General features: G+C 49.6%; 1 protein-coding gene across 4 annotated transcripts in view; it reads right to left on the bottom strand.

Moving 5' to 3' along the window:
* Wscd1 (WSC domain containing 1) overlaps positions 1 to 19,595 on the bottom strand; it is a 41,088-nt gene extending 21,493 nt beyond the window's left edge. Inside the window, exons 1-4 of one of the 4 annotated variants that reach the window (XM_040749063.1) lie at positions 19,578 to 19,595; positions 8,715 to 9,398; positions 2,448 to 2,562; positions 543 to 727 (exon numbers count right to left, since the gene is read on the bottom strand). In XM_040749063.1, the coding sequence (XP_040604997.1) occupies positions 543 to 727; positions 2,448 to 2,562; positions 8,715 to 9,132 (718 nt within the window). In that variant the 5' untranslated portion in view covers positions 9,133 to 9,398; positions 19,578 to 19,595. Of the gene's footprint in view, positions 1 to 542; positions 728 to 2,447; positions 2,563 to 8,714; positions 9,399 to 17,697; positions 17,720 to 17,844; positions 17,866 to 18,170; positions 18,431 to 19,577 lie in introns of those variants that run through there. The other 3 variants (XM_013111764.3, XM_040749062.1, XM_040749061.1) reach the window with 3 other exon arrangements.
* Between the last annotated feature and the right edge of the window lie 6,508 nt (positions 19,596 to 26,103).

The following is a 26,103-nucleotide window of genomic DNA, read 5'->3' as shown; positions in this document are numbered from 1 at the left end:
ACCCTTGGTTTGTTGGCATAGCTCTCCAGAGAGAGATTTTGTACTTGTTTCTGAAAGATCCTCCAAAAAACTCCAGAACCAACTTTCATGTTAGAGCTCGCAAGGCTAAGTAGATAGTATAAAGCTGACCCCCAAATACACACAAATGTGGAGCTGTAGTTATATTTTTCAAGTCTTATTTTATCTCCTCAAACCAGTTTCATCCCCTCAAATATACCACCTTAGTGCTAGACACCTAACTCTATTCAAAGAAGTTAGAGAATGTACTGGAAACCAGCGAAGAGAAGTGAGTCATTTGTGACCACATGGCAAGTCTAGGCTTCCTTTTCAGCTTATTCTGAAAGGGACAAGGGAAAGTGTGCCTAGTCATGAACCCAGCCAGTGACAGTCTTTGATGACCCTCGCTCCCTGTGTCTGCAGCATGCCAGGAACCAGTAAGCGCAGGTGGCAGGGAAGGGGAGCTCCGATTCTGCCCTACGGGCTGAGGGTAGGGTGAGTGGGACATGGGTGACATAAAGCTCGGGGTGGTGCTGTGCACTCACGCTTCCTGGAGCCCTGCTGCTGCAGCCCCGCGCTGTACACGGACAGCCGACGAACAGCCCCGCAGACGGTGCCCTTCTCCCCCTTGCACTCATGGTTACATTCCTTCAGGTTGACACGTGTGGCTGGTAGCCGGTTCCCACAGTAGCACTCTGCACCAGCCTCCAAGCCAGCATAGACATAGGACCTGCAGGGACACAGAGTGTGAGTGAGTCCAAGCTGGGTCTGGAGCTAAGGCTGGAGTCCAAAATATGGAAAGGTCAGAGTCAGGTGATGGTAGCTGGGTCTTAGGAGTGGACTTGAAACTGCGATGAGGTCTGAGAGAGTAGGCAGGGGTATGGCCATCAGTATGGCCTAGGGCAGTGGTTCTCAACCTGTGGGTCCCTACCCCTTTGGGTTCAAATGACCTTTCATAGGGCTCAAATGTCATATATCCTGCATATCATAAATTTACATTATAGTTCATAACAGCAGCAAAATGACAGTTATGAAGTAGCAACCAAATAATTTTATGGTTGGGGGTCACCACAACATGAGGAACTGCATTAAAGGGTCACAGCATTAGGAAGGTTGAGAACCACTGGCCTAGGGAATCAGGCTCCATCCAGAACTAAATGTTATCTAAGTACAGGGAATAATGTTTTCTTTGGAAGAAACTATTAAGCCCCATGGATTTGTCTTGTCAGTTTTAAGACTGAACTTCAGTTTCATGTATGGTCTCAAGTTACAAGGGATTACATGAGTGCTGTGTGGGGGTGTGATTCTTAGTAGATGTGCAGAGTTCTAGTGCATAGTGTTTGCCAACCGCTGTGGTGTAAACACTCAACAGACGACCTCAAGCTGCTAACTACAGGTTCACAGGTGGAGATTAAAGTGTGCCCAGCTCCAGCCCTGCACTGGCCTGAAGCCCATGCAACAAGTGACACTCCAGAGCCCTGCTGCCCAGCCACCTTCTCCCCCTCCTTACCCACAGGCCCCACTACAGCAAGATAGAGTAACACAGGTGAAACAGACCCCACAGGGTATTACATAGGGTCACAGCTAGAGAAAGTGGACCATGTATTCACTGAAATCCCTTTCTGGTGTGAAAAGCCTAGAAGGAAAACTCCACAGAGTGATGAAGTCCCATTTGCCTGCTTATGAGATGGTAGATGCTTCCACTTGGTACCTGTGAGCCTCAGTTCCCTTAAATACGAAGGGACTAAAATGAGACATTGGCATCCTCATGTTCAGCCTCACCTTTCTCTGAGCTACCAAGCATGGGAAAGGTGGGTCCTGTCTTCGCTTTCTCTAGGTATAAAATGGGGGGTGGGTACTTCATGACTACCTAAAAGAATGGGGTTGGGCTCGACTTACAGCAAACAATGTAAAGAATCTAAAGTGATCGAGATAGGCAAAGAGTGCTGTGTGTTCCCACTGCTCTGCCTGTCCTGATGGTAGAGGCCACTCCCTGGCTCATGACAAATGTCTGATAGTCTCAAGGAAATTATCTAGCAGTATCTAGAAAAGCAAATTTTGTTGTAAACACAAGTAGAAATGGTTTTCCTAACTGTGAAACTGGACCTCAATATTCCTTTATTTTACTTTCTAAACAGATGAAGAAACTGAGGCCAGGGACTTGAGTATCTGAGTTTTTGATGGGCCTTTACCCTCCTCTATAGCCTACTCATGGAACTCCCCCAGGTCACAGGGAGAGTTCCTAGCAGAGCCGGAATAGAAGCCAAATCTCCAGATACTTCCCAGCACTTTGGTCATATGCTGACAAACTTTCTCCTGGAGACCAGGTCTGATGAATTGAGGTTGTAATGATATCAGGGACAGCCAACCAGCAACCATGATGCCCCCTGGTTTTGAGTCTGTCTTTTAGCCTTGTCCAAGTGCAGTCAACAGCCTGGCTCATCACTCACCGCTCAGCACAGGCCTCCTGGCAGTGGGACACGGTCATCTTCCTCAGGTCATAAAACACTGCCCCCTTCAGAGTCCTCTCCTGGCCCTCCTCACTGAAGCATCCCAGGTAAGTGCCTGCAAAGAGGGAGCGCAACTGAAATCACAGGCCCAGGAGTCAGGGAGGTCCTCTAGGCCTGGACTCTGGGAAAGTCGGCTTGCCTGAAACCAGTGAGGAAAAGGAGGGATCGCCAGCCCTGCCTGGCCCACGTGCTTCTCTAACGAGTAGAGGAGACGAAAGCTGCTCTTCAGCTTCCCCTCAGCACAAGAGCCAAGTGGGCGGCTGGGCAGCTTTCTGCTCCTTTGCTCGGTTAGTGGCCTACTATGTACCCAGGTAATGACCTACTGTGCACCCAAAGACAGTGCCAGAAACCTGGAGCCAGCCTGACTGCAGCTTTTCTTCACCATTCCTCTTCCTTGTGCCTGATCTGATAAATATGTATATGGGTACACTGTGATGATCAAATATATGTGTGCAATGATCCAATCAGGGTCGTTGAGAGAGACCTTGTAAACACTGCTGGTTTAATTGCCTCACCTTTCTCTTCCCTTCCTAGGCTCTACTATGGGCCCTGCCAAGACACAGTTCTATCACATTCACATGAGCCAGAGAGAGGACAGGACCCAGGGGAAGTCTGGAATTAGTTAACCTAAGACTTCATAAGCAGGGGCCTCTTTAAAACAACCAATCTGCAGTGTGTTGCTAGCACATGTAAACAGTCTGTCAGTTTTGAGACAGGTGATCACGTAGGAACTGATGTAACCAAGAGACCATGGAGCCCTCTGACATACTCTCAACACTTCCCTGGTCAGGGACACTTGGGGATGACTTCATAGGGCAGTGGCACAACAGACCCAAGCATGCACACACAGTTAGGAGTTGCTGATAGCCCTGCCTGTCCCTGGCAGGAAGGAGATGCCTCCCAGACTTGCAGAGAAACTTGGAGAATGCAAGTGCAGTCCCAGGTATGTAAATGTCACACATATCACAGTGTTTTGAAGAAATGGCATTTGGGAATTTGCAAACATACTCTCACATGGTCCCCAAACTGGGAAGGCACATCCACAGCTGCTATGTTGGGAACTGGATAGGACAATGTACACTGTCTGAGTGTGCGTGTTCTGCTGCTCAGGACCTCAGAAATGTCACCTGGAGTCTGCACCAGAAACACGTGTCAGGTTTCCCATGGCTTCCCAGGCCAGAGAAGAGGGAGGTCATGGTCCTTCACAAGGAATGATGGCTTCTTCTGAGCAGTGTGGGGAAGGGCTCCATGCCCATTCATTCCTGAAGCAGGGAGGGCCCTTCAGTCTGTGGGTTCTGCCACAGTAAAGGTTCCTTTGGGCTCTGCTGGATCATCCTGATAGGCCATGCCTCGGTCTCCCCAACTGTCAGGTGGATGCGTGCCCACCTTTGCTCGGGATCAGTTTCCCCTTCCCATCTAGTCAGAGCTCTTCATCTGTCCTAAGGCCAGGACGGTTTCCCTGTCACTCCAGCTCTCCACAGGGCCTCGGGACTCAAAGATGTTACAAAAATACAGGCAAATTAATGACTGGGGTTGTCAGCCAAAGCCCAGTCATTCACTTGATGTTAAAATCTAAACCTAAACCCTCTTAGAGGCCAGGGACAACATCTTTACCCCAAGTGACTCACCAGGGTTCGTCACAGTGTCAGTGTTATCACCTAAAACAGTGGGTCACAGCTCCAACAAACCACACTGGTAGTCCCAAAGCCTCAGATATAAAGCAGAGGAGCCTGGTACAAGAAGGGTGACCCAGCTGACCATACCTGGCTCTAAGTTCCAGGGGCCTAAATTCTTAGAGCAGATGACAGCCATGACAGCAGGAAGCTGCACTTTCACCATCTAGAGCTCCAGGGAATCTCAGGTCAGAAGATGCCAGGAAGAGGAAGCCAACAGCCACCCTCTTGGATATGGCTGGCCCCTTCTCAATTCCATGCCTCCTGAGGCCACCCCATGGAGGGTTTGACATCAACACATGTGGCCAACCCAGTACGCCAATCACAGGCACCTATTCCCTGGTGGGGGCTATTTCCCTGGTATGGATCCTTGCAAACTTCTCTCTCAATTGCTTCAGGACTCCCAAATTCATCATATATGGCTGCAGAAAACACCTACCCAGAGCAGCCAGCGTGAATTATTCTCTGTTTGCCTACTTAGTAAAAGAAAGGCCAGGTCTGAGAAATTTCCTATGTGTTGGTTGGCACAGAAGAAAAAAGTTCATCGCAGCGTTTGATTAAACATTCCAAGCACAAGTCCTGTAGCTGAATGAAGCACAAAGCTCAGAAGGCACCTGGTAAAGACCTGCCGATGCTAAAATGGTTCATCCATGTTTCTGAGAATGGGATAATGGAGGTTTGCATTCCTGCTCCTCCAGGATGAGGCTGTGTGACCGGGGATGCTCAGAACTCCCTCCCTAAGGTCTAGGCTCCCTATCTGCAAAACTGAGACACAGTACCAGTTCCAGAAGCGGATTGACAGAATTCCACATGATAACACATGTCCAATGTCTAGCACAAGCCCTGGAATGTAGATCCCCGGAGTGACTATTTTATTTTTAAGAGTTCATTTTTAATAACGAGGAATTCTCAATTACTTCCCTGGAACTTACATTCTTCATTGTTAAAGTGGTGAGAGCACTGATTACATCAGTGGGCTCTTTGAAGATTAAATTAAACAAGATGACAGATGGACATCTACACAAAAATGATGCTTCATACATAACAGATGTTCAAATAAATAACATCTATTATTATTCTGATCCTATACTCTAACCTGGGACCTAGTGGGACAATGGATCAGTAAATATTAGTTGAATAATTAGCACATTAGTAGAAGAGAGGAAAGCAATGGTTTCAGCAGCCAGGCTGGCGTTCTAAGACTAGAAGTGGCTGAGTACTGAGCAGCTGGGCTCTGTGTCTGACCAACATGCAGAGGAAGCCCCGCCCCCTGCCTTTGGGCCCAGCAGCCCCATCTTGGGGTGAAGCCAGGGCTTGAGACACAGATGGCCCCTGTGGGTTGTGGGGGAGCAGAGGAGCTCTTTGTCACTTAACATAACAAATGGCTTCTCTAAATCCCTGACAGAGGCAAGAATGTGTAGAAAAGCAAGAACTTTCGAGGGATGTGCTGGGACGGTCCTGAGGCGGATTTATTACTTTGGGCTGAAATGAAGGCGATGCATTACCGCCTGTGACTCTGCATCTGTTCATTTGCACATCAGAATGGACAAGTCGTGAGGCTATTAACGATGGCTTTGGAGATATTGGAATGTCTTTGGAAATTACTATCAATAAAAAACAAACTGGCTATGGAGAAGTTACTATTTTTCCCCTAGTAAACTTACTGACATTTTATTCCATTATGGATGTTGTCCAAGGTATAATGAAATGCTCAGTGATTGATGGAGACTCCTGCAGCTTCCGTGGCTTGCAGGATCCCTTTCAGGGGATGGCGGGATGCCCGGGCTGCAAAGAGATGCTTGCTTTGTCTGCAGCCCCAGCAGCTGGCCGAGGGCTACACTATGGGCCACTCTCTAGACCAAGGAGACCTTCTTGGCCATGCAGGGCCAGAGAATCATATCAGAGGCATGGGCTCCCAGGCCAGCGTTCTGCCTTCCTCTGCATTGTCTGATGACTCCCAGCGTGTCACCACACCTCCCTCAGACACTCCTTTTTCAAGACGGGGTGACCAACTTTATCTTTAAAGTCTTACAGAAGATTCAGAATATTTAATCACCTATGGGGTGGTGATACCCATTTGAACAATCCGAGTCCTTACTGCTAAGTCCTAGAACTGGACCTTGGATGCCACACTGTACCCTGATGTGGCCAGAGTTAACTTTTTCTCTGGTAACAGGAGCACTCCAGAGGGCAGGGACAAGGACTATCAACAGATAAGGAGGTATGCCATCTTTATTCAAACCCCAAACCATATTTTTGGATAGCAGTTGATGACTATCTTGCTTACATCTAACTGTGATGTCTCCTGCTTTTATGGAAGCCCTTCCATCACTACTGTGCCTTTGGGCATAACTAAATGGTCCTCTTGGACATATGTATGGCCAGAACCAGACAGCCAGTCCCTTCTTAGTTCCCTACTATGCAGAGATGCAATAACATGTCTGCTCTGTCTCAAACTCCATGCTATGCTTTAATCATCCTTCAGTAAGTCTGTGCAGTGATTATTTGGACACAGAGCTGACTCCACCTCAGACAGAGCACTCAAGAGCCCAATGCAAAACACATATGGGGACTAATGCAGTAGGCCTTCAATAAATGAGCATGGAAAGAAATGAAGATAAGACTCCAGGTCAATTTGTTGAAGGTCACAGAGTCATGAAGTGGTAACAGCAAGGGAGGAACTCAGCTCTGTCCTCAGCAAGTATGCACTTCACAAAACTTCCTCTCAAGAAACCCATGGGGCCCTCTCCTGGTCATTTGCACTTTAAGTCTAAATTAATTGCCCTGGTAATGCCTGCATAGAGACCCCGTTTCTTGGTGCACTGGAGAGATTACAGAAGGCACACATATATAAAATGAGCTGGTCCACCAGTCTCTCTGTCTCCTCTTACAGGCACGCTGTGCTAAAGAACCCACCTGTGATGAACACTGGCTGGATGATGTCTGAAAATCATTCTTCCCTGGGGACAAGAACCCACAGCCTTCTAGTCTTCACTCTGTGGGGCCCACTGAGTCATCTCCCTAAGGAAGAGATGCTGGGGCTCCTTTCATGCCTCTGGAACCTCCTCATTCTCAGAATAAATCAAGGGCTGGGGGTGCGACTCAACAGTGGAATGTGTAAGTATCCCATAGCTTGGGATCTGAGTTTCAGCAACACAAAAAAGATCTATCGATCGATCCATCCATCCATCCCAAATGTTAGGTTTGGCACTGTCTCATGCCTTCCCTCACCTGAGTTTGATGCCCCACTTGCCTTATCTCCTTTTACAGATTTCCACTTAGTACTCTAGGCTAAGAACTCTGTATACTATGCTTATGCGCTATGCTTAGTACTCTATGCACTACTATGCTTATTGCTTTCCTAGGTACTCTATAGACTATGCTCAAATATCCATGTTTAGCAATCTATGAACTCTATTTTAGGGACAGGAGCACCTGGTGACTTAGAGCACAGGACCAAATAAGGTGATAATAGGATGATCAGAGCTGACTGAGCTTCATTTCATTCATGCACAACTTCATGTTCCTGGGGGCAGCCAGCACGTTCCCTGGGCTGTGTACAGAGAATCTAAGGAGCTCAGTGCAAAGAACAACAGGCCAGAGTGGATCATCTTGACTTGGGACTCCCAGAAGTGCGATGGCTGCCTGGTCTCCTTGCCACTCCCCAGGAAGGGTTTCCTGAGGTCACTGCCCAGAGCTACTCTACATTTGAGTTCTAGAGACCCCAAACTATGGGAATGACCTTGGCCATACCCTCAACTTTCTCATGCTTCATTTCTTCATTGTGAATTGGGGAAATAATAGTGCCAGATACAGTGGCTTCACAGAAGAGTGATACTGTACAGACGAGCCACTTTTACTAAAGTAGTAACAGCTTCCAGTAAGAAGGCCAAGTAATTTGTGAGGGACCCTTGACAAGTGACTCAGGATGACATAGAACAGCAGTTCTCACCCTGTGGGTAGTGAACCCCTCCCAGGGGTCAAATATCCAGCTTAGATATTTACAAGATATCCTGTGTATCAGATATTTATAATTCATAACAGTAGCAAAATTACAGTTGTGAAGTAGCAATGAATATAATTTTCTATTGGGAGTCACCACAGCATGAGGAACTGTACTAAAGGGTCACAGGATTAGGGAGGCTGAGAACCACTGGTCTGGGGAGTAGGTAGGGGGATTTCTGGTGGCAACCTAAGGGGGAGATTCTGCTTTGTTAGATGCATGAGAACCTGAGACTGTGCTAGTCACCAGTTCCCAAGGACAGCAGCTGCTCCTGCTCTGAGACCACCCTTGATACCCAATGGCACACTGTTCCAGGTCATCCCAATACATCTGTGCAGTAACCCTGGAGTTAATGACTCAATTTCCACCTTCAAGGACCCAGAAACAAGTCAAGGTCACCCAGCTAGGTGTGACTGAGTCAAAATCAAAGTCTAAGATCTGAGTACTGCACCCCTCAGCTGCCACAGGGTCAAGAAAAGGGACAATACATGGATCCCTGAGCAGGTTTCTTGGCAGCAGCAAAGCACCTACCTTGGCTGCGACTTGCTGGTCCAGGGGCCTCAGGGCCTGGGGTGGGTGGCACCTGGGGGTCACTGGTGAGGTGGTGGAGCCAGCGCCGCCGCAGTGAGCTTCGGTTCCTCCGAGGCCAGCGGATTCCAGGCTGCAGTCGGGCCAGAGGACTCCTTAGTGTGTCCACATCAAGTACTAGGTCAGGGCTACTGTGGGGGTCATGAAGGTTCCTGCCATCCAGAAGGCCCACACCCAGTGCCACAGTGGCCACTGGCAAGGCCTGTAGGCTGCCAGGAGCCCGGAGGGCCTGTGGGAGGGTCACTCTGGCTCTCTGCAGGAGCAGCACACTGCCTGTCATCAGGTAGGCGGCTGTGAGGAAGAGTAGCAGGAACTGTGTTCTGCGGAGAAACTTCTGGAGTCTGAAGAAAGGTTTGGCCATGCCCCTGGGCAGCAGGGCTCCCGGCTGGAGCCTGGGGACGGCTCCTAGCACCTGGGCAGGAGGGATGCCAGGGCTTCCAGAGGTGTCATCCCAACATCCTGGCTCTTGACACCTGTCAGCACAGTACTGCTCTGCTGTCCCTGCAGGTTTCAAATGTCACAGTCACTTTTCCCCAGCAGCCACAAGCCCAGTGTTGGTAGCTTCTGCCCAAGGGTCACCATCTCCCCCATCCCTCAACTCTCCTTGCCCTCGTCAGTCTCAGGAACCTAGGAAAGTAGAGAAATAACATCAAGATGCAATAGGGTCCATTGCTCCCTTCCTGGCCCAGGGTATTCCCCAGGCCTATGACTGATTTAACAAAGGGGTGACCTATATGTCAGGAACACTGGATAGAATGTTCAGATACCAGCTCTTTTGATGGCCAGCTGTGTGACACTGGAGAAGTTGCTGAACCTCTCTGGGCTTCAGCTTCCTCATTTGTGACATGAGGTTGATACTGTTTTGGACAGTGGCAGTGAAGATCCAGTAATGACAACAGCTATAAGTAGGAGGAAGGCAAGCAACCATGGCCTCCATTGACTCCTCAGTAGTGCCAGGCACTCAGCTCAATGAGTTATGTATTCATCTCAGTTAACGTCCCCCAATCTAATGAGTTAGATACTGTAATGTCCCCACTACACAGATGAAGAAAAAAAGGAAAAGTAATTTCCTGAAGCCACACAACTGGGGAGCTCAAGAGCCAATGTTCCAAAATCTCTCTCCACATCCGTTTTCTCAACTGCTACACAGCCCAGCCTGAAACACACAGCTTTACTATAGCACAAACAGGCATATACTGAAGACACTTAATAAATACACAGAGGGACCTGCCTCCCTGTGATGCAGTGAAGATGAGACCTGGATCCTAGAAGCAGCTTCTGCAGAGGGTGGTCACTGACTCTCACTGAGACAGAGACCCAAGGGAGGAAGTGGAGTATGGCAGACTCCTTGCTAGGGTTCCAAAGGACAGGGTAGCACCAAGAGGCTGGTGCGGAGGAGGGAAGGTCCACAGGGCAAGCTTGCATGGTGTTCATCGCTGCCCAGGCCATAGTGTTCATGTTAAGCTGTGGTTCCCATTGGCGGCATCTCTAAAGTGGCTATTAGGGTTGGTGGGGGGCTCTGCAGCTGCCACGAGCTGGGCTGCTGTGTGAGAAGGGCCCTGAGCACAAGGACAGGCTTGTCCCAGAAGAAAGGACCCTGGAAGCATGACTAAGCCGCTGGCCGTAACTAACATGGCGAGGGCAGCGCTTCAATGGCTGTTCTGTGCACAGACACGGCCTGCTGGGTGTGAGAAGAAAGACAATGTTTTGGCTCTGGGGCCCAGCATTCCAGGCTGCAAGGAGGCTGGGGGCCCAGGAGACCATCCAAAGGGGCCCAGACCAGCCTGAGCCTTCCGGATTAAGTTCGGAGAGCCTCCAGGATGACAGAGGTATGGGAACACAGGTCCTCATCAGCAAATGACGGTGGAATCCAGCTGAGCGGGGAAGCCTTTGCAGATGGTCTCTGAGCCTTTCTTTTCTGTCTAAGCTGGTGTGTCGCCAGACCCACCCCTGCCAGCCTCAGATTTGTAAAACCACAGAGAAAATCCCATGAAATCCGGACTGATCTGTCTGCCCCCAGCCTGGGCTCCTCCAATCCACAGTGCACAGGCTGCCTGGGTGAGCCTCCTTAACACGCGAATCTGATCATGGCTGGTGTTCCCCTGCTTAAAAACCTCTTTTCAATAGCTCCCCAGAGCTTAGGGATAAACTGCAAGCTCCTTAGCATGGCACACAAGGTCTCCTTGTGATATAGCCCACCGAGGCCCATTCCTATGCTTCGGTGTGTCCACTATGCAGGCACAGACATACGCTATGATGGCAGCAGGCCCTCCCGTAATCATAGTATGCCAGCCCCTATTTCCTCCCTCTGCCTGTCGAATCTCTGTATGGCCCCCAGGCTTAGCATAAAGGTCACATCCTCCAAGTTTTCCCTTATCACATCTACCCACAGAGATAGATAGACTTCCTGGTCCCCAACAGCCTGTGCTGAGCCCATCCCAGCATGCACCACTTTGGTGCAATTAGCATTGTCTATCCACTTTTCAACCATCCCCAAAGAACTCTGATCAACCCTAGTAGACACCATCCCCTATTCACCTTTGTCACTGTCCCCCGCATGAAGCCTGGCACAAAGTGACACCTCAGTGGGCTTTGCCAGTAGAGACTGCTTTTCCCCCTTTCCTTATGAATTAAAGGGTGGCTAAGTGGACAGGAGAAGCCTACTCCTGTGCTAAACGTCAAACTCCCTTCATCCAGAGCTGGGTGGAAGCCTGAACTGGAGAGATGCCGAGTGACATGTGGGCAACCAGAGTCTCAGCACCACAGCGTTGAGGTGTGAGATGCACAAGGATTATCAACCTAAACACTGAAATGTTGGATTTTTTGTGTGCTGTAAGAAGGTTCCCAGGTATGTTTGCAGAAGGGTTCTGGAGGCAGAAAGTTAGGATCCTACTGGTGTAAAACTCCCAAAACCAAAATAACTGGCAAAAGGTGGCACATCTGCTTTGGGAAGAAAGTTTCTGGTGAGATGGAGCAGATGGGTGGGTGATGCCCCACCCCTGCACCCAAGGTGTTCTGGGACTTCCATCTTGTGTTACAGATAGGACCTGCATATATGAGACAGGTAGAGTGGGGAGGTTTCAGCAGGAACCCACCAGAATTCACTCACTCAAGCTCTCCGAGACCTTGCAAGTCTTCTTAGAGCCCCCAGATCAGTTCTTGGAGTGGTCTCTCTAATGTGGGTGGTGTCGAAAGTTGCATGCAGGACAGAGTTCTACAACCCAGGGTCCCAGAAACAGGCTTTCATTCTCAAATCTTAAAAGGCAAAGCTGATTCCCAGGCCAGAACCCTGGATGAGTGTGGGCATGGGGCTACACAATCAGAGCATCAGGAACTTGTCCTGTCCTGATTATCCACCATACTTTACCACCAAAACTGCATTTGCTAGCGCACACCCCACTCACCTGTCAGGCTGATGAACCCCTCCGGGTCACAGATATACCTGGCCTATTTCCAAACATATCCCCAGATCCTCACATACAGCTAGTTGAGTAGCAACAACAAGAACTTGCTAACTCATGAGTAGCCGAGTTGGGACTGGGAGAATTGCAGCATGCATAGAGATCACAGACAGACGAGCTTAGAGGTGTAAGATAGCAGGTCAGCTGAGACCCGGCAGGAATCTGGCCACTTTTCATATGTACTGGACCTGGGAGGCTATTGGTTGACCTGCTATACCCCTAAGTCAGCAGAACCTTTATTATAGCAAACCCAATGCCAGGGCAGGACCTCAGGCTCTTTGTCTGTGAATGGGCAAGTAGGTAAGGTTGTAGACCACATTCTAGTTGCCTAGACTGTGGCACACCCTGGTTCTGAATACCAAAGAGGTACACAGGAGCTTCTGGAGGACAGGCCCACAGCAGGTGTTCCTGGGAAACTGTCTCCTTCCCTTCTGACCTCATACTCCCAGGATGGACCCAACAACTTTCTCCAGCTTGAAGTTGATCTGACTGCTGTTGGCAACTGCTTAATTTTCAGTGACACCATTTATTAAGCTCCTGCAGGGTGAATAAATAGATTAGATGGCCTATGTATCTCATGGGTCCCTAGGTCCTCATGGGAGGCAGAGGGCCTGCTTCTTGTCAGTTGAGAACTGTCCCCACACCTGCCTAGATGATCCCAGTCAGTATTCACACCCAAACCATCTGCTCCTGGAACGTGTGACCAATAAGCTCCCTGCCCCTTTCCTCACTTCAGTTCTGACTCTGTACATGGCAAAGTGTATTCTTTAAAATTTAGTGTGTCTCCATCACAGGTTTGAAACTATGCCAAACCTAACAGGCACAGCCATGGGCAGGCTGGATGGCTGCCTTTGAGCCCTTCCCCCTTTTCGGGAAGTCTCTAACATCTCTCCTGAGGCTTGTTTCACTGTTGCTTTTCCTGATCTGGAACCCACCAGTACTTGGGGGTGAGGGATCATTGGGAACCTCCGAAACCCCCATTTGAGGCTAATCCAGGTTGGACAAATGCCCACCTGCCATCTTTGGAATTATTTTAGGGCTTAGGGAAGGAGTCCCTGAGATTCCCCAGGAATCAGAGGAAAATAATTGACCCACGAGGTTTCAAGGAATCTCAGGGAAGAAAAGCAGACTCCTAGAGCAAAGGGAATTCAGAAAACCTGGGCTCTGGAAGATGGCAGGTGGCGCCTACCCGTGAGCCAGATTGGGGTTGGAGCCCTAGGAGTAGCAGCAGAAAGAGGAAGGGAAAAGACAGGAGAGGAGAAGAGAGGAGATGAGAGGAAAGGAGAGGAGAGGAGAGAATCACCAAGGCTAGCCAGTTCTGACCCCTGAGGTTCAGTCATGTGACTCCACCTCCCTTCTACCTCCTGGCTAGAGATGAGAAGCATTAGTGCAAGAGCAAATGACCAGTGACCCCTCCACATGGATCTTAACCACTGTGGCCACCAAGAAAGAGTGACTCAAAGCTAAGTGCACATAGGAGGGCAGCATTCTAAAGACAAAGCGCAGGGGCTAGTGGGTTGTTCCCCAGTCAACATGAGGACCTAAAAACGCCAGCTGCTCAGAGCCTCAGATCACTGACCAACTGGAAGTTAGTGGCTCTATGCCTTGGGACCTCAGTAAAGCGTAGGACTGGGCTCCAGTGTTCTCCATCCTCTAATTTCCCCTCCTCCATTCTCTGCTGCCCTAATCAATACTTGTCATCTGAGTCCCACACCTCTCCCAGAGACTGCGTCCTGCCAGCATTCCAAGAAAGCAGTCATCCCAATGTATACAGTGATGCTATAGCTTTCAGGATTCCCAGGGCTTGGAGGAACTGGTCCAAACTCCTCCATTGCCACTCATTGTCCTGTCTTGGTCTCACTCACAGAACCCTCCCTCCATCCCTCCAACTATTGCTTGCAGAACCCAATGTCCCAACCAGTGTTCCTGGCCAGCCTGAAATGTTTCAAGCCTCCCTATGGTGCATGTTCTTCAGACAGCAAGGGATGTTCTGCCCAATTCACAGATCTGAAATACTTTCCTGCCCTCAAGGCTCAGCCCAATAATAGTTTCTCCATAAAACCGCATCAACCCCTGGAGCAGAGTAGCTCTGCAGCACGGACACAGAGACAGGATGCACAGTGAGCTGTGGCCGGGTTTGGGTTCTACTTGGAGAGCAGCCTCTTGTCAGTATCCCTACATCCCCTCCCAGCCTGATAGACACTCCCGGGTATAGTCAATACCCCTGCCTGCTTTTGAGAATACTTCCCTCATTCCTGAACTTCTGGCCTGAGGCTGCAAAGAGGTGTAAGTTATCCACAAACCACAGACCTGCTGGGCCCTTGCAGGAATGGGGGAAAGACTGCATCTTTGAAAAGGCAAAACTCTTTGAACTTCAGCACCCAGGAGAAATAATTCAGATAAGCTGGGCTTGCTCTGAAGGCACAGGATCCTGAGTTCACATCCCCAGCATCCAGGCAGAAGCCAGGCATGGCTGTGCTTCTGTAATCCCAGTGTTGGTGAGGTGCAGCCAGGCAGAAGCCAGGCATGGTTGTGCTTCTGTAATCCCAGTGTTGGTGAGGTGCAGCCAGGCAGAAGCCAGGCATGGCTGTGCTTCTGTAATCCCAGTGTTGGTGAGGTGCAGCCAGGCAGAAACCAGGCATGGTTGTGCTTCTGTAACCCCATGTTGGTGAGTTGCAGATAGGCAGATCCCACAGATTTTTTGCTGACCAGACAGAATAGCTAAAGAAGCAAGCTCTAGGCTCAGTGAGACACTTTGGCTTGTAAAATAACGTGGAGACCAGACGTGGTGGTACACGCCTTTAATCTCAGCATTCGAGAGGCAGAGGCTAGCCTGGTCTGCAAAATGAGTTCTCAGCTAGCCAGAATTGGATAGCAAGACCCTGTCTCAAAACAAAACAAAACAAAACCCAAATAACAATCATAGTGTGGAGAATAGAATAAAACCACTTGACATCAACTTCTGGCCTCTGCAGGTGCTTGAATACACAGATGCACACCCACATACTCCACACCCACACACAGTGTTTCTTTAAAAGTATAAAGCACAATAGCTAATTAGCTTAATCAGATCATATTACATACATAGGTCCAATGTCACACGGTAGCCTGTTAAAACATACACTTATGATTTGTCAGTCACAAATAGTAAGACTAGTCCTACTAAGGTCAAAACTCCACTCAATGTAAATGAAGTATATAGCCTTCGGTAAACTCATGGCTGAAGTTCATATGAACAGTGAAGTTTTGGGTGTCACTTTAGTGTTACAAATGCTTTCACATACTACCAAGTGTGTGGCATGAATAAGCAGATGAACAAACGAATGAGGGATCTTCACACAGACTCATGACATTATTTTATGAGTCATTATCCCTGCTATATAGAGGCAGAATGTGAAACATTGGGGTCAATTCATTCAAACAGAAATAAACAGCTAATGCTAGACAGAATTCCAGCTTTTTGTTTCCAAGTGTATGGCATCACTTGCCCCATCACATGGTCTTCATCTACCCAACATCGGATAGGGACCCTTCTATACATTGCTGGGTGCCACACTCACAGCTGTGGTTTCTCTTTCTATTTGATCGACCCAGGGCCCAATCCTACATGGCACGGCCAATCACAACCTCTCCTGAGTTAGCGCCCTCACCCTAATTTGTTCATCTGTTCCCGTGCTTATTTCACTGGTGGTCTTGGGCCTCGCACAGAATGTAACAGGTGAGATGGGTGTTACAGCCCCTTTGAGGGACTTGGATAAATCTGGACAGATGAGTCAGTCATCCCTATCTTTCTCTGGCTCTACTTCTGCCAGAGGACAAGGACTCAAGCTGTGGGAGATGGCCCAGGACACCTTGCGCATCTCTGTCCTTACTCATGGTCCCTTGACCTTCTGGGAGGGAGTTTACATCTATGCAGAGAGGAGGGGCCTTAATGCCTACAAAGAGGCACACAGACACAGGTTCTCAGAGGAGGACATGAGGATAGCGTTTTAGATACAGCTCTACACAGCGGTTATTAAAGTCAAGATGCCGAGAAATTAGGGAAGAGAGGGAGAAAGCTAGATTAAGAGGTCCGGGGAAAGATTAGGTCATGCTCCCCAAATAAGCAGGGTTTCCCTCCAGATCAGCCTGGGATCAGCTATCAGGACCCCGCCCTTTGAGTAGGACTACCACTCATGCCACAGAGATACGGATCCCCAAAGGTTAAATGCTGAGCTGCCTCCAAGCCCTTCACAGGGGGCTGGTCTCAGGACGACTGGCCAGGATGGAGCCAACTGGGAGTACAAGCTGGGAGTTTCTGCAAAGAGAAGTGCATGTATCCTGCTAGGCCCTGCTCACATATGTCTCAGTCTGGGTCTGGAGGCTGTGGGTTCCGAGGTTCTATTCAGCGACTCTACAAGAACTACCAGAGAGACTCAATTAACTTGTGCTGCAGTTTCCAGGTTGAACTGGCTGAGACTCATGGTTAGCAGCAGGCCATTGGCCCAGAATGTGCCCTCTGCAGGGGGAGGCAGGAAGGAGAAAGGGACAGGGGTCCTATATTATGTCTAAATCCAAGTTGCTCTCCACTTCTGGTCAGGACACAGTGCAGTACTGCCTATGCTAGGACTTCAGTGCCCACCGAAAGGAGGAATTTCCTCGCCCCAAGATTAGTTTCCTCCAAAGCTCTATGGGAACAATTTTGGAATGGGAGCATGATGTCAGGGAGATAAGGAGAAAAGGGTCAGTTGCCACAGTACCCCAGTCCAGCAGCTGGCCAAGCTGCCTTCAACCCCTGAACCTGGGGACTTGGCAGTCTCTCCAACAGACATTTTATGGAATTTCAGCTAAGACATGCTTGGGAGAAACGAAACCTGCTCCGACACCAAGGAAGCTCTCTCTCCCGAGCACTTATAGCCATGGAGTGTGGCGGCTATCAAGTGGGGGCACTGTAGATAGAGCAGGGCCACCCAGCTTAAGGCTCCTAATTCGCCTACTCCTACAGCCCTCACTTCCTGTGTCTGATGGGATCCTAAACCCAGCTATGGGTCACCACACAGGCTGGCTGATTGCCTTCCATACAGAAGTATGCTGTATTGGTAAGAGGGGAGACGAGGTGACAAAACTCCAGTGGTGTCCCGAGTTTGTCCATTCTGTCTGGAAAGTAGCCTGAGATGGAGAGTGAGGGCGGTGTCCCAGGTAAGTCTGTAGGGCTGGAAACTGCCCACTTGCCAGAAAGGAGATGAGGCATGGGTCCTCTCCCCAACTCTAACCTCCCACTGACTAGCTGGTACGACTAAGTACCATCCGCGGAGCACAGACGCCCAGGAAAGCAGTTGGACAGGCTACCCTGAAGCAGCTGATCCAGCCAGGGATTCTGACTAGCAGAGAAAAAGGCCACACACAGCATCCAGCCACCAGTCTCCATCCACACCTTAGGAAGATGCAACGAGCGACACCGGTACATTTCCCAACAAAATACATACGTTTCGGTTTTGTCTCTGCCTGTGTTCAAGTTCACCAAGAGACTGGAGAAAACCCTGCACTGACCGGAAGCCTGGCTTGGGAACGGAACGAGAGAGAGGGAGCAGCTTCTGGCGAATATTTCCACCTAGGAGGGAGGCAGTGCCCACCTCAAACAAATCCTGCGCTCAGTCCCACCGGGTCTCCGACCCGATGTACCCTGGCTCTTGGCGGAGACGCGGCTGGTGCAACTGCCTGTGCACCCTCAGCCAACCCCAGACGTGGTTAAGGCGCTCCCCACGCATCCGCCACGGTCCTGGCGCGCCAAGCGCCGGCCCCGAGTAGGCGCCCCACCAGCGCGCCCGGAGCCCCAGCAGGTGCAGCCCCGCGCGCTCCCAGTCGTGTCTACACAAACTTGTTTGCCCGCGGCTGGGGTAGATCCAGGTCGCAGCCTGAGCAGGGGTCCTGGCTCGGGGACCCCGGAGACAGGACTCACCCCGCGATCGTGGCCGGCTGGGACGCCCGCCTTCCGGGGCGCCGAGCCCGCAGCCCCGCAGTGCCCGGAGCCCAGACGCCCGCACGACCCCGGCGCCAGTGGCGACCACACCAACGCTCCCAGGCCCACGCCGTACAGCTTCCCCGGGCTGCAGACTTCCCTGCTGATCAGTGGCGGAGCCGGCGGGCGCCACGCTGAGCCGCGGGCGCGGAGTGGAGCGGGTGGCGGGCGCGGAGCGGGCGAACGGGCGCCCGGTCTGCACATGCTCACTCGCGCGGTCCGGGGACAGCGGCCGGCCTCCGCCGGGTCCTAGAGGCTCCGGCGTCCGGCGTCCGCTCTTTGGCTCCCTGGAAGGGTCGTGGCTTCAAAGCTCCTGGAGGGGGAGGGCGTGCTCTGTCCTGGCCTGCGAGACAACGCACACACCGCGGGTCACACCCGCTACTCTCCACTGCCAAGAGAAGACGCTGCACCCGCCCAGTCTAGTATTGCAGCCTCGCTGACTCTAGCACGCACCATGGTGCTCACACCACACACACACACACACACACACACACACACACACACACACACACACACACACACACACACACGAACACGTTGGGCATTGCCACTCACAGCAGTACGCCACCACACTCAGATGCAGACGTGGTGGCAGACGCACAGTGGCTGATACAAATACACACTGAATCACCAGACACCCACACTCACGTACTCTGTGGGCTCTGCTCCACTCGCTCAGAAACAAGCTAGAACACCGGCAGGTGCACACACATACACAACCACGCAGTTTTTACCACTCTAACACACACACACACACACACACACACACATGCACGCAGGCACACACGCACACACTGGATGACTGTCCCATGTAGAGGTAAGCACATTCACCTCACCCACCATGTCACACTCCACTCAGAAATGAGCACACACACACACACACACACACACACACAATTTGAGTCACAACCCTAATGACAAGGATGCTCATACTATCTCCATACATCCATACACACCTGGGCTTCTGCCAGCAGCTTATCATCTTGCCCACACTGACACATGGCGACAGATCTGCTTCTTGATATAGTGTGTAGAGGGACACTGCCACAGAGAGAGAGACAGAGAGAGAGAGAGAGACAGAGAGACAGAGAGACAGAGAGACAGAGAGACAGAGACAGACACACACACAGAGACAGACAGAGACAGACAGACACACACACACACAGAGACAGAGAGAGACAGAGACAGCGACACACAGGTCTATACACAGTCCTCTCTTTAAATAAAGTCTGGGCCCAACCTTAAAGGCTTCCTTACCCCCACTGAGAAGTCCCATTGCCCCCTCCAAGCCCCCAAGTCACAGCATTTACCCTGCTCTGATAGGAACAGCCCTGACCCAGTTCTCACCCAGGACCACAGCTAAGATGCTGCTGGAGGCTGAGGACAGGATGAAAAGAGGCAGCAGAAGCAGGTGGCAGTGTCTCTACCGACTTCCTGAATGGAATTTTCATGCTTCCAACTTCCACTAGGGGCAGCACTGCTTGGCCACTCAGAGAAGTGCGCTTTCAACAGGTGCAGAGCAGCAGCAGGGCTTAGAAGGGGATTAGCAAAAAGCGTCTGGAAGGTCAGTGTCAAGGTACCCTGATGAAGAAAGGACTCGCTGAAGTTTGCACAGAAGAATCTTGGGTCTGGGGATGATGGCTGAGCTCTCTGGAGCCCTGGGAGTCTTGGATGAGAGTGCAGGGAGGGAGGAATTCTGCCCTATCTCAGCATTAGAGGCCTGAAAAGAAAAGAGTCCTCTCCACAGCCTTTAATAATTGTTATCAACAGTAACTCACTGTGCCCTTTTACACTGTTGTTTTGTGTTTAAACCCCCTCCAGAACTGGCTACATAATTTATAGAGTCCAGTGAAAAAGGAAAATATAGGCTCTGTGCTAAAAGCTATTAGAGCTTTAAGACGTGAGGCTATGATTTTTGAACACAGTTCAGGGGCACTGGGAAGCACAGACTCCTGGGTCTTGTACAGGCCTTAGGCATGAAGTAACTCACGACCATCTTATGTCCTCTGTCCCACCTAATACTTATGATAGACTAACTTCATATGCATCCACTTCAAGGTGATGCTCTTGATGCACAAAGGGAGTTGATTATGCAAGCAAGGGTTGTGACAAGGACAGCCCTGGGGATGTCTAAATCAGCTCTTTAGGATTCCGGACACCCCCTTGTAGCTGCTGCTTGGAACAAGATGCCACCCCAAGCAGCAGCAACTTGGAACGATGGAGTTGAGTGGTCTGTGCGACTTCTCTGAAAGACAGAGTGGATATTAAGGGAAGAGCTCCGTGTCTGACTGCACCTGCAATGCGCAGCACTCCAGGAAGGGCCTTCTGCTCTCTGTGTAGAGACGCTTGTGTAGGCATGCCTGCTGACTCTGACAAGAGACGCTGAGAAAGGAGCTATGAGAAGCAACCCATTGAGTAGTTAGCTGAGGAGGCTTGGGAAAGGCAGTTTGGGTGTTTCTGTGCTTGAATGAAGCCTTCCCTTTTACCGTTGGTTGCAGATAAGGGTTCAAGAAGCCACATTGGATAGGCTTGATAACGAAGTCCCCTTCAAACCATGCCAACTCTCTCCCTGTGCCTAGAGTCTTATTCTACGTAGCTAAGATCCACTGGCAGTCATCTCCATATCACCTGTTCCCAGGTGGCAAAGACATCCTAATGTCTCAGGGACTTCTAAGGTGGTCCTACCTCAGTGTTGACTCAGGTCCAGCTACTCCCGAGTAATGCAGTCACCTCTGCTTCCCTTGCAAGTCTGAGACCAGGAATTAAAACAGTCTCAGCTCATCCTACCCCTGTCTCTCTGTGTTTGCCTCTTTACTCGATTTGCTCCTCTTTATGGACTTTAATCATTAGATCCCAAGTATATGCATTTCCTCCTAACTTAATGTCATCTTCTCCTGGGTTTTCCCTCTTCTCTCCTCCTCTTCCCCTGCCCTCCTCCCCTCTCCTTCCCCTTCCTTTCCCTCCTTCCTTTCATGCTGTGCTTTCTTTTACTCACTAAGATGCCCATCCTGTGTTAGATCCCTGTTGATTACTGGAGCCTGTGGAGCCAGCCCACTAAAGAAGCATCCGGCATGGACAGCTGGACAAGAAAACAAACTCTAAATCTGGGCCAATATGTGTGTAAATAAAACAGCACCGGACACAGCATGTGATCTATTGTTGTAAATATCCCATGCAGGGGTTTTTCCTGGTGACCAGAAATGCAGCAGCTATTCAGTGTTCTCCAGGCCCACCAGTTTGTAGTGTTTGCTCCTTCTCAAAATGGCATGTTGCCCAGGAGGCCTGTCCTGCAGGGAAGTCCAGCTAGAGCACCTGCCTACCGTCCACTCCCCAATCCTTATAGGACAGAGCACTACCTTCACCTTGCATCCTTGCTGGTTCATCGTCCTTTCTTTAACCTTCACAGGCCGCACAGCTAGAATTTGAGCTCCCGGATAACTAGGGGGATTTCTCTCACAAAGAGCTATTCCATGCATAATCCTTGCTACATAGGCATGCTCACTCAATATTCATTAACTTTTATTTATTCATTCACTCATTTATTCATTTGGCTTTTGAAACAGTTTTACTTCATATGCCAGATTAGCTGGGAACTTATTAATAACCCAAGCTAGACTTGAATTCACTAAGGTGGTGGTTCCAACCTGTGGGGGTCAGAAAACCCTTTCACAGGAATTCCATATCAGTTATCCTGCATATCACATATTTACAGTACTGTTTGTAACAGTCACAACAGTAACAGAATTACAGTTATGAAATAGCAACAAAATAATTTTATGGTTGGGGGTCACCGCAACATGAGGAAGTGTATTAAAGAGTCACAGATTTAGGAAGGTCGAGAACCACTGCACTAAGGTTACAGGTGTGAACCAGTTTGATGGTTAACATTGTCAATTTGATAAGTTTCAGAGTCACCTAGGAGATAAATCTTTGAGCATACCTGTGAGGAATTATCTAGATCAAGTTAGTCTCTGGACCTGGGTGTGAAGAATTATTAGGGTTGATTAATTGAGATGAGAAGATACACACTGAATATGGGTGATATCATTCTACCAGCTAGAACAGGGGTGCAGAAAGGAGGAAGCTATCTAAGCCCTGTATTCAGTGATTTTTGCTACCTAAAATAGATACAATGTATCCATATGCCTCAGGTTCCCACTGCCAGGGCTTCTCCATCGTGAAGAACTGTGCCCTAATAATATGAGCTCAAACAAACACCCCTTTCCTTGAGTTGCTTTAGTGATTATTTGGTCTAAGCAACAAGATAAGCCTCCATGCTGGGATTAAGCATAATCAACTTGTAAGGTGCAATGAGTCTAACATGACACTTTCCATAAACCCAGGTATGTCAGTGTCAGTCCCTAATGGATGTTGTATTTCTTCTGAAGAACTCAGGACACTGCTTACTCTTGCTGTGGTCACAGACATCCCTGTCAGTTTGTAAGCAGCCAGTGAAGGTTGCCTTTCACTCTTGTACCTTTCCTGAGGATGTGACCTTTAAGGCCAGGGAGAACCTTTGACAACATCTGCAAAGAGGAGACACAGCCTCCTTTCTCCCTGCACACTTCTCACATGGTGTTACGAACACTTCATGTTTGTGTGTACAGTGAGGCTGGAGGCTGGGTTCGGCACTTCGCTGGCTTGTATTTATTTGCTTTCTCCTGTGAGTGCTGCAGTGACTGAAATGTGCTCTGTGAAGATGCCAGCTACACAGATGGTAATTGCACCCCTGTTGTGCTGGGGTATAGAACACAGGCTGTGGGGATGTGGAACAGGGCAGGAAGCCTGTGCCTGCCTGGGACCAGGTAGTTTCTTTGAGTGCTGATGTGGCTTGGGAGAAGCTGGACTCCCCAGGCAAGGACCAGAGACACCCAGAAAATTGCAGGAATCCAGAGGTGGCAAAAGGGCACAGTGTAAAAAGACTTGTTTTGGTGGCAAGACCTGAGAAGGCTGGGTGCAAACTTGTGTCCCTGAATCCCTGTGTCTCACTGAGGAAAGCACGTCACTTCCCTCAGAGGCAATGTTCTAGTTTAGTTTAGTTTGAATTTCATACCCACTAACACAATCTCTGCAGCTCATAGATCTAGGAGCAATTTCAACTTTCAGTCTTACCAGCCAAGAATACTTTTTCTGAGGCTTTGACTGCTCTTGCTACTATTGCCTCTTATGAGTCTGGAAAAAGTCATCTGGGAACCTTCTATAAAGGATTAGGCATTCTAGACCCCATTGAGAATGTTAACAATTCACAGAAGAGGTCGGAATTGTACCAACAGCTGGAGTTTGGAAGGAGTGGGTGTGTACCATGGAGGAGTTTAAGACATCAGTAGCTGGAGCTGTGGTGGGAAAAAGCTGGAGCCAGACAACAAGAACTGGAGCTGGAGGGTGGGGCAGAGGTTTCTGGAGATGGAATAATCTGCTCTGGTGAAGATGCTGTGAACACTGCTGAAATGACCCAGGGTCTAGAATGTGACATCACTTTGGCTGACAAGCAGAGGTGGCATTAGAGGGGACTTGTTAGATTTGGATGGAAATTCTGCCATGGTAAAAAAAAAAACTAGAGCACCACGGTTCAGGCTGAAAAGTAGCAGAATATTTGATGCCCAGGTTGCGCTTTGAGAAGAGCACAGAAGTAATAAGTCATATATATCTCTGATGATCCACCTCTGACACCATTGAGTCTAACACGTACTGAATGAGGGTCCTTGGAAGAGGGTTATAGCTGTCTGGTTCCATCTCTAATTGGTGCAAAAGTTGCAAATTGGTGATTCAGAGGAAGAGAAAGCCACAAAGAACCTCAACATGCCTGCATGAGCATGAAGTCCGTGGTGCTGGCTGACAGCTGTAATGTGTAAGGCTTGCAAGCAAGCCATGGAGCAAGAGGACGCTGGAAGCTCCTCCACCCTGCTTTACTCTCTCCGCCTATCTGGTCCACACCCACCAGACACTGATGCCTAAAGAGGCAGCAGCTCAGCTTTGCCCCACTTTTACAAATCTCCCTGTAGGTCTGTCACCAAAGGTCATGAACTTGCTAATGATCTAAATTAAGCTACTGGCATACTTCATGCGTATAGCACTGACATAAAAAATCACTTTCGTTTTAGAATAAGTTAAAGCTCACAGTCAAGTTTCAAAGAGAATGGGTTCTCCCATACCTCCATTCATTTCTCGCATGGCCAGCATCTTATATTCCTACAATACTTTCATCAAAACTAAGACCTTGGCTGACATTGGCACACGCGTGGCTAGTAGCTAAACTCCAGACTTAATTTGGATCTCACCAGTTTCCCCATTAACATCCTTTCTCTGCCCCAGGGTGCCATGCAGGGTTACAGAGTACATTGAGTTGTCTAGTCTGCCCAGTGTCCTCTGGGTTGTGATGGTTTCTCCTGGTGCCTGGGCTTTAGTTGACCTTAACAGTTTCAATAGTACTGTCAAGGTATAATATCCTTTAAGCTCATTTCAAATCCCTGGGCATCTTAAACTAGCATGGTTGTTGAAGCTCCTGGCATTACATGTCTATAGACACTCCAGGACATAAGGCTCACTGTCCAGAAAGGGAGATCTTGGCAGTGTCTTGAAGACACGCAGGAAGAGAGGCTTCCATGGAAGAGGTTCTAACAGAAGCAGGGCTAAGAGATGACTGGAGGATGGAATAATATTCTGGAGGCAAGTTCTGAATGTGCCACTGGCAGATATCCAGAAACACCCATGATACAAGGATCACTTCTTTGTTCCCCATGCCTCCTGCATCCCAGGTATCTCCAGGACACGGGGGGGGGCACTCATTCTTGCCCAGTGTTGTGTGCACCCTAGGTGACCCAAGGGTCCTGGTGGGACTTTGTGAGAGGAAGAGAAGCTCTTCCCAACTTCCATGTCTGGCTTTAACCCTTCACTCCCCACGGGCAGATTAATCCATTTCCTCAGTGACTGTGGTTCTTCCTTCCTGTTCACCCTCCTGTATCTCTAGTCTCCTTCCCCACACATTCCTTCCCATGGAAGACACCCCAAGGTGGACCAGTGAGGAGCCCTCCCCCACTTCTTCTCGAATATCTAATCAGTTATGACAGGCTAGCCACTCCTTCCGGACGCTCGTCTAAGGGTGGCTTCCACATCCCTCCCTGTACTCTGCAGACGGTCACTCCTCACTCTGCAGCCACATGAGGCTCCACTATCCCCCAGTCCCACCTTGTTCTCTGTCTCATCCATAGGTTTCTCTTCGCTTTCTCATCAGTAAGGGTGATCCTGAAAGTTCAGTCCCCAGCCCTCTTCTCTGTTTGCTCCTCTCCACTAGACCTCCTCTCTTCTCCACTTTGACCTCCACGCTCAGTCACAGCTGTCTACCCAGGATCTCTTCCGGGTGGCTGACTGGCTCCTAATACCCCTCATCCCTAACGTGGCAGCGATCCTCCTTTCCTGCCCCTGATCCTCTTCTGTCCCCTGTACACCTTCCTTGACTCATGGCTCTGACACCCTCTGATGATCCGAGCTTCCTTCTCTTTTGCCGGTTTCATTGAAAACCCTCATTCATCCCACACACCTAAGTCACGTTTGGATGGCTGTCTGCTTCTCAGACCTTCTCCACAGTGCTACCTGTCCTGCATGGATGGAGACTTGACAAGTCTCATGTCCCTTGATGGTGTTCTTGCTGTGTACACAATAAGCTCACACTCTGGGGTTGGTCATCTAAGGCCTTTCAGACCCAGACCATCTTTAGTCCTATACCATGGAGTCCTGTGTTCTTTTCCACCCTTTTTCAATAAGCTCATGATGCATGCTATTCATTTTTCACATTAAAACCCCCCCCCGTTCTTTCTGCCTGGAATCCCATATCTCTGTACTGTATTGATCTCTGAGATTTTCATTTTTCAGGGTC

This window comes from Mesocricetus auratus, unplaced genomic scaffold, assembly GCF_017639785.1.
Source record: "Mesocricetus auratus isolate SY011 unplaced genomic scaffold, BCM_Maur_2.0 Super-Scaffold_100007, whole genome shotgun sequence".
Taxonomy (NCBI): Eukaryota; Metazoa; Chordata; class Mammalia; order Rodentia; family Cricetidae; genus Mesocricetus; species Mesocricetus auratus.
This window is presented reverse-complemented; position numbering and strand designations above follow the sequence as displayed.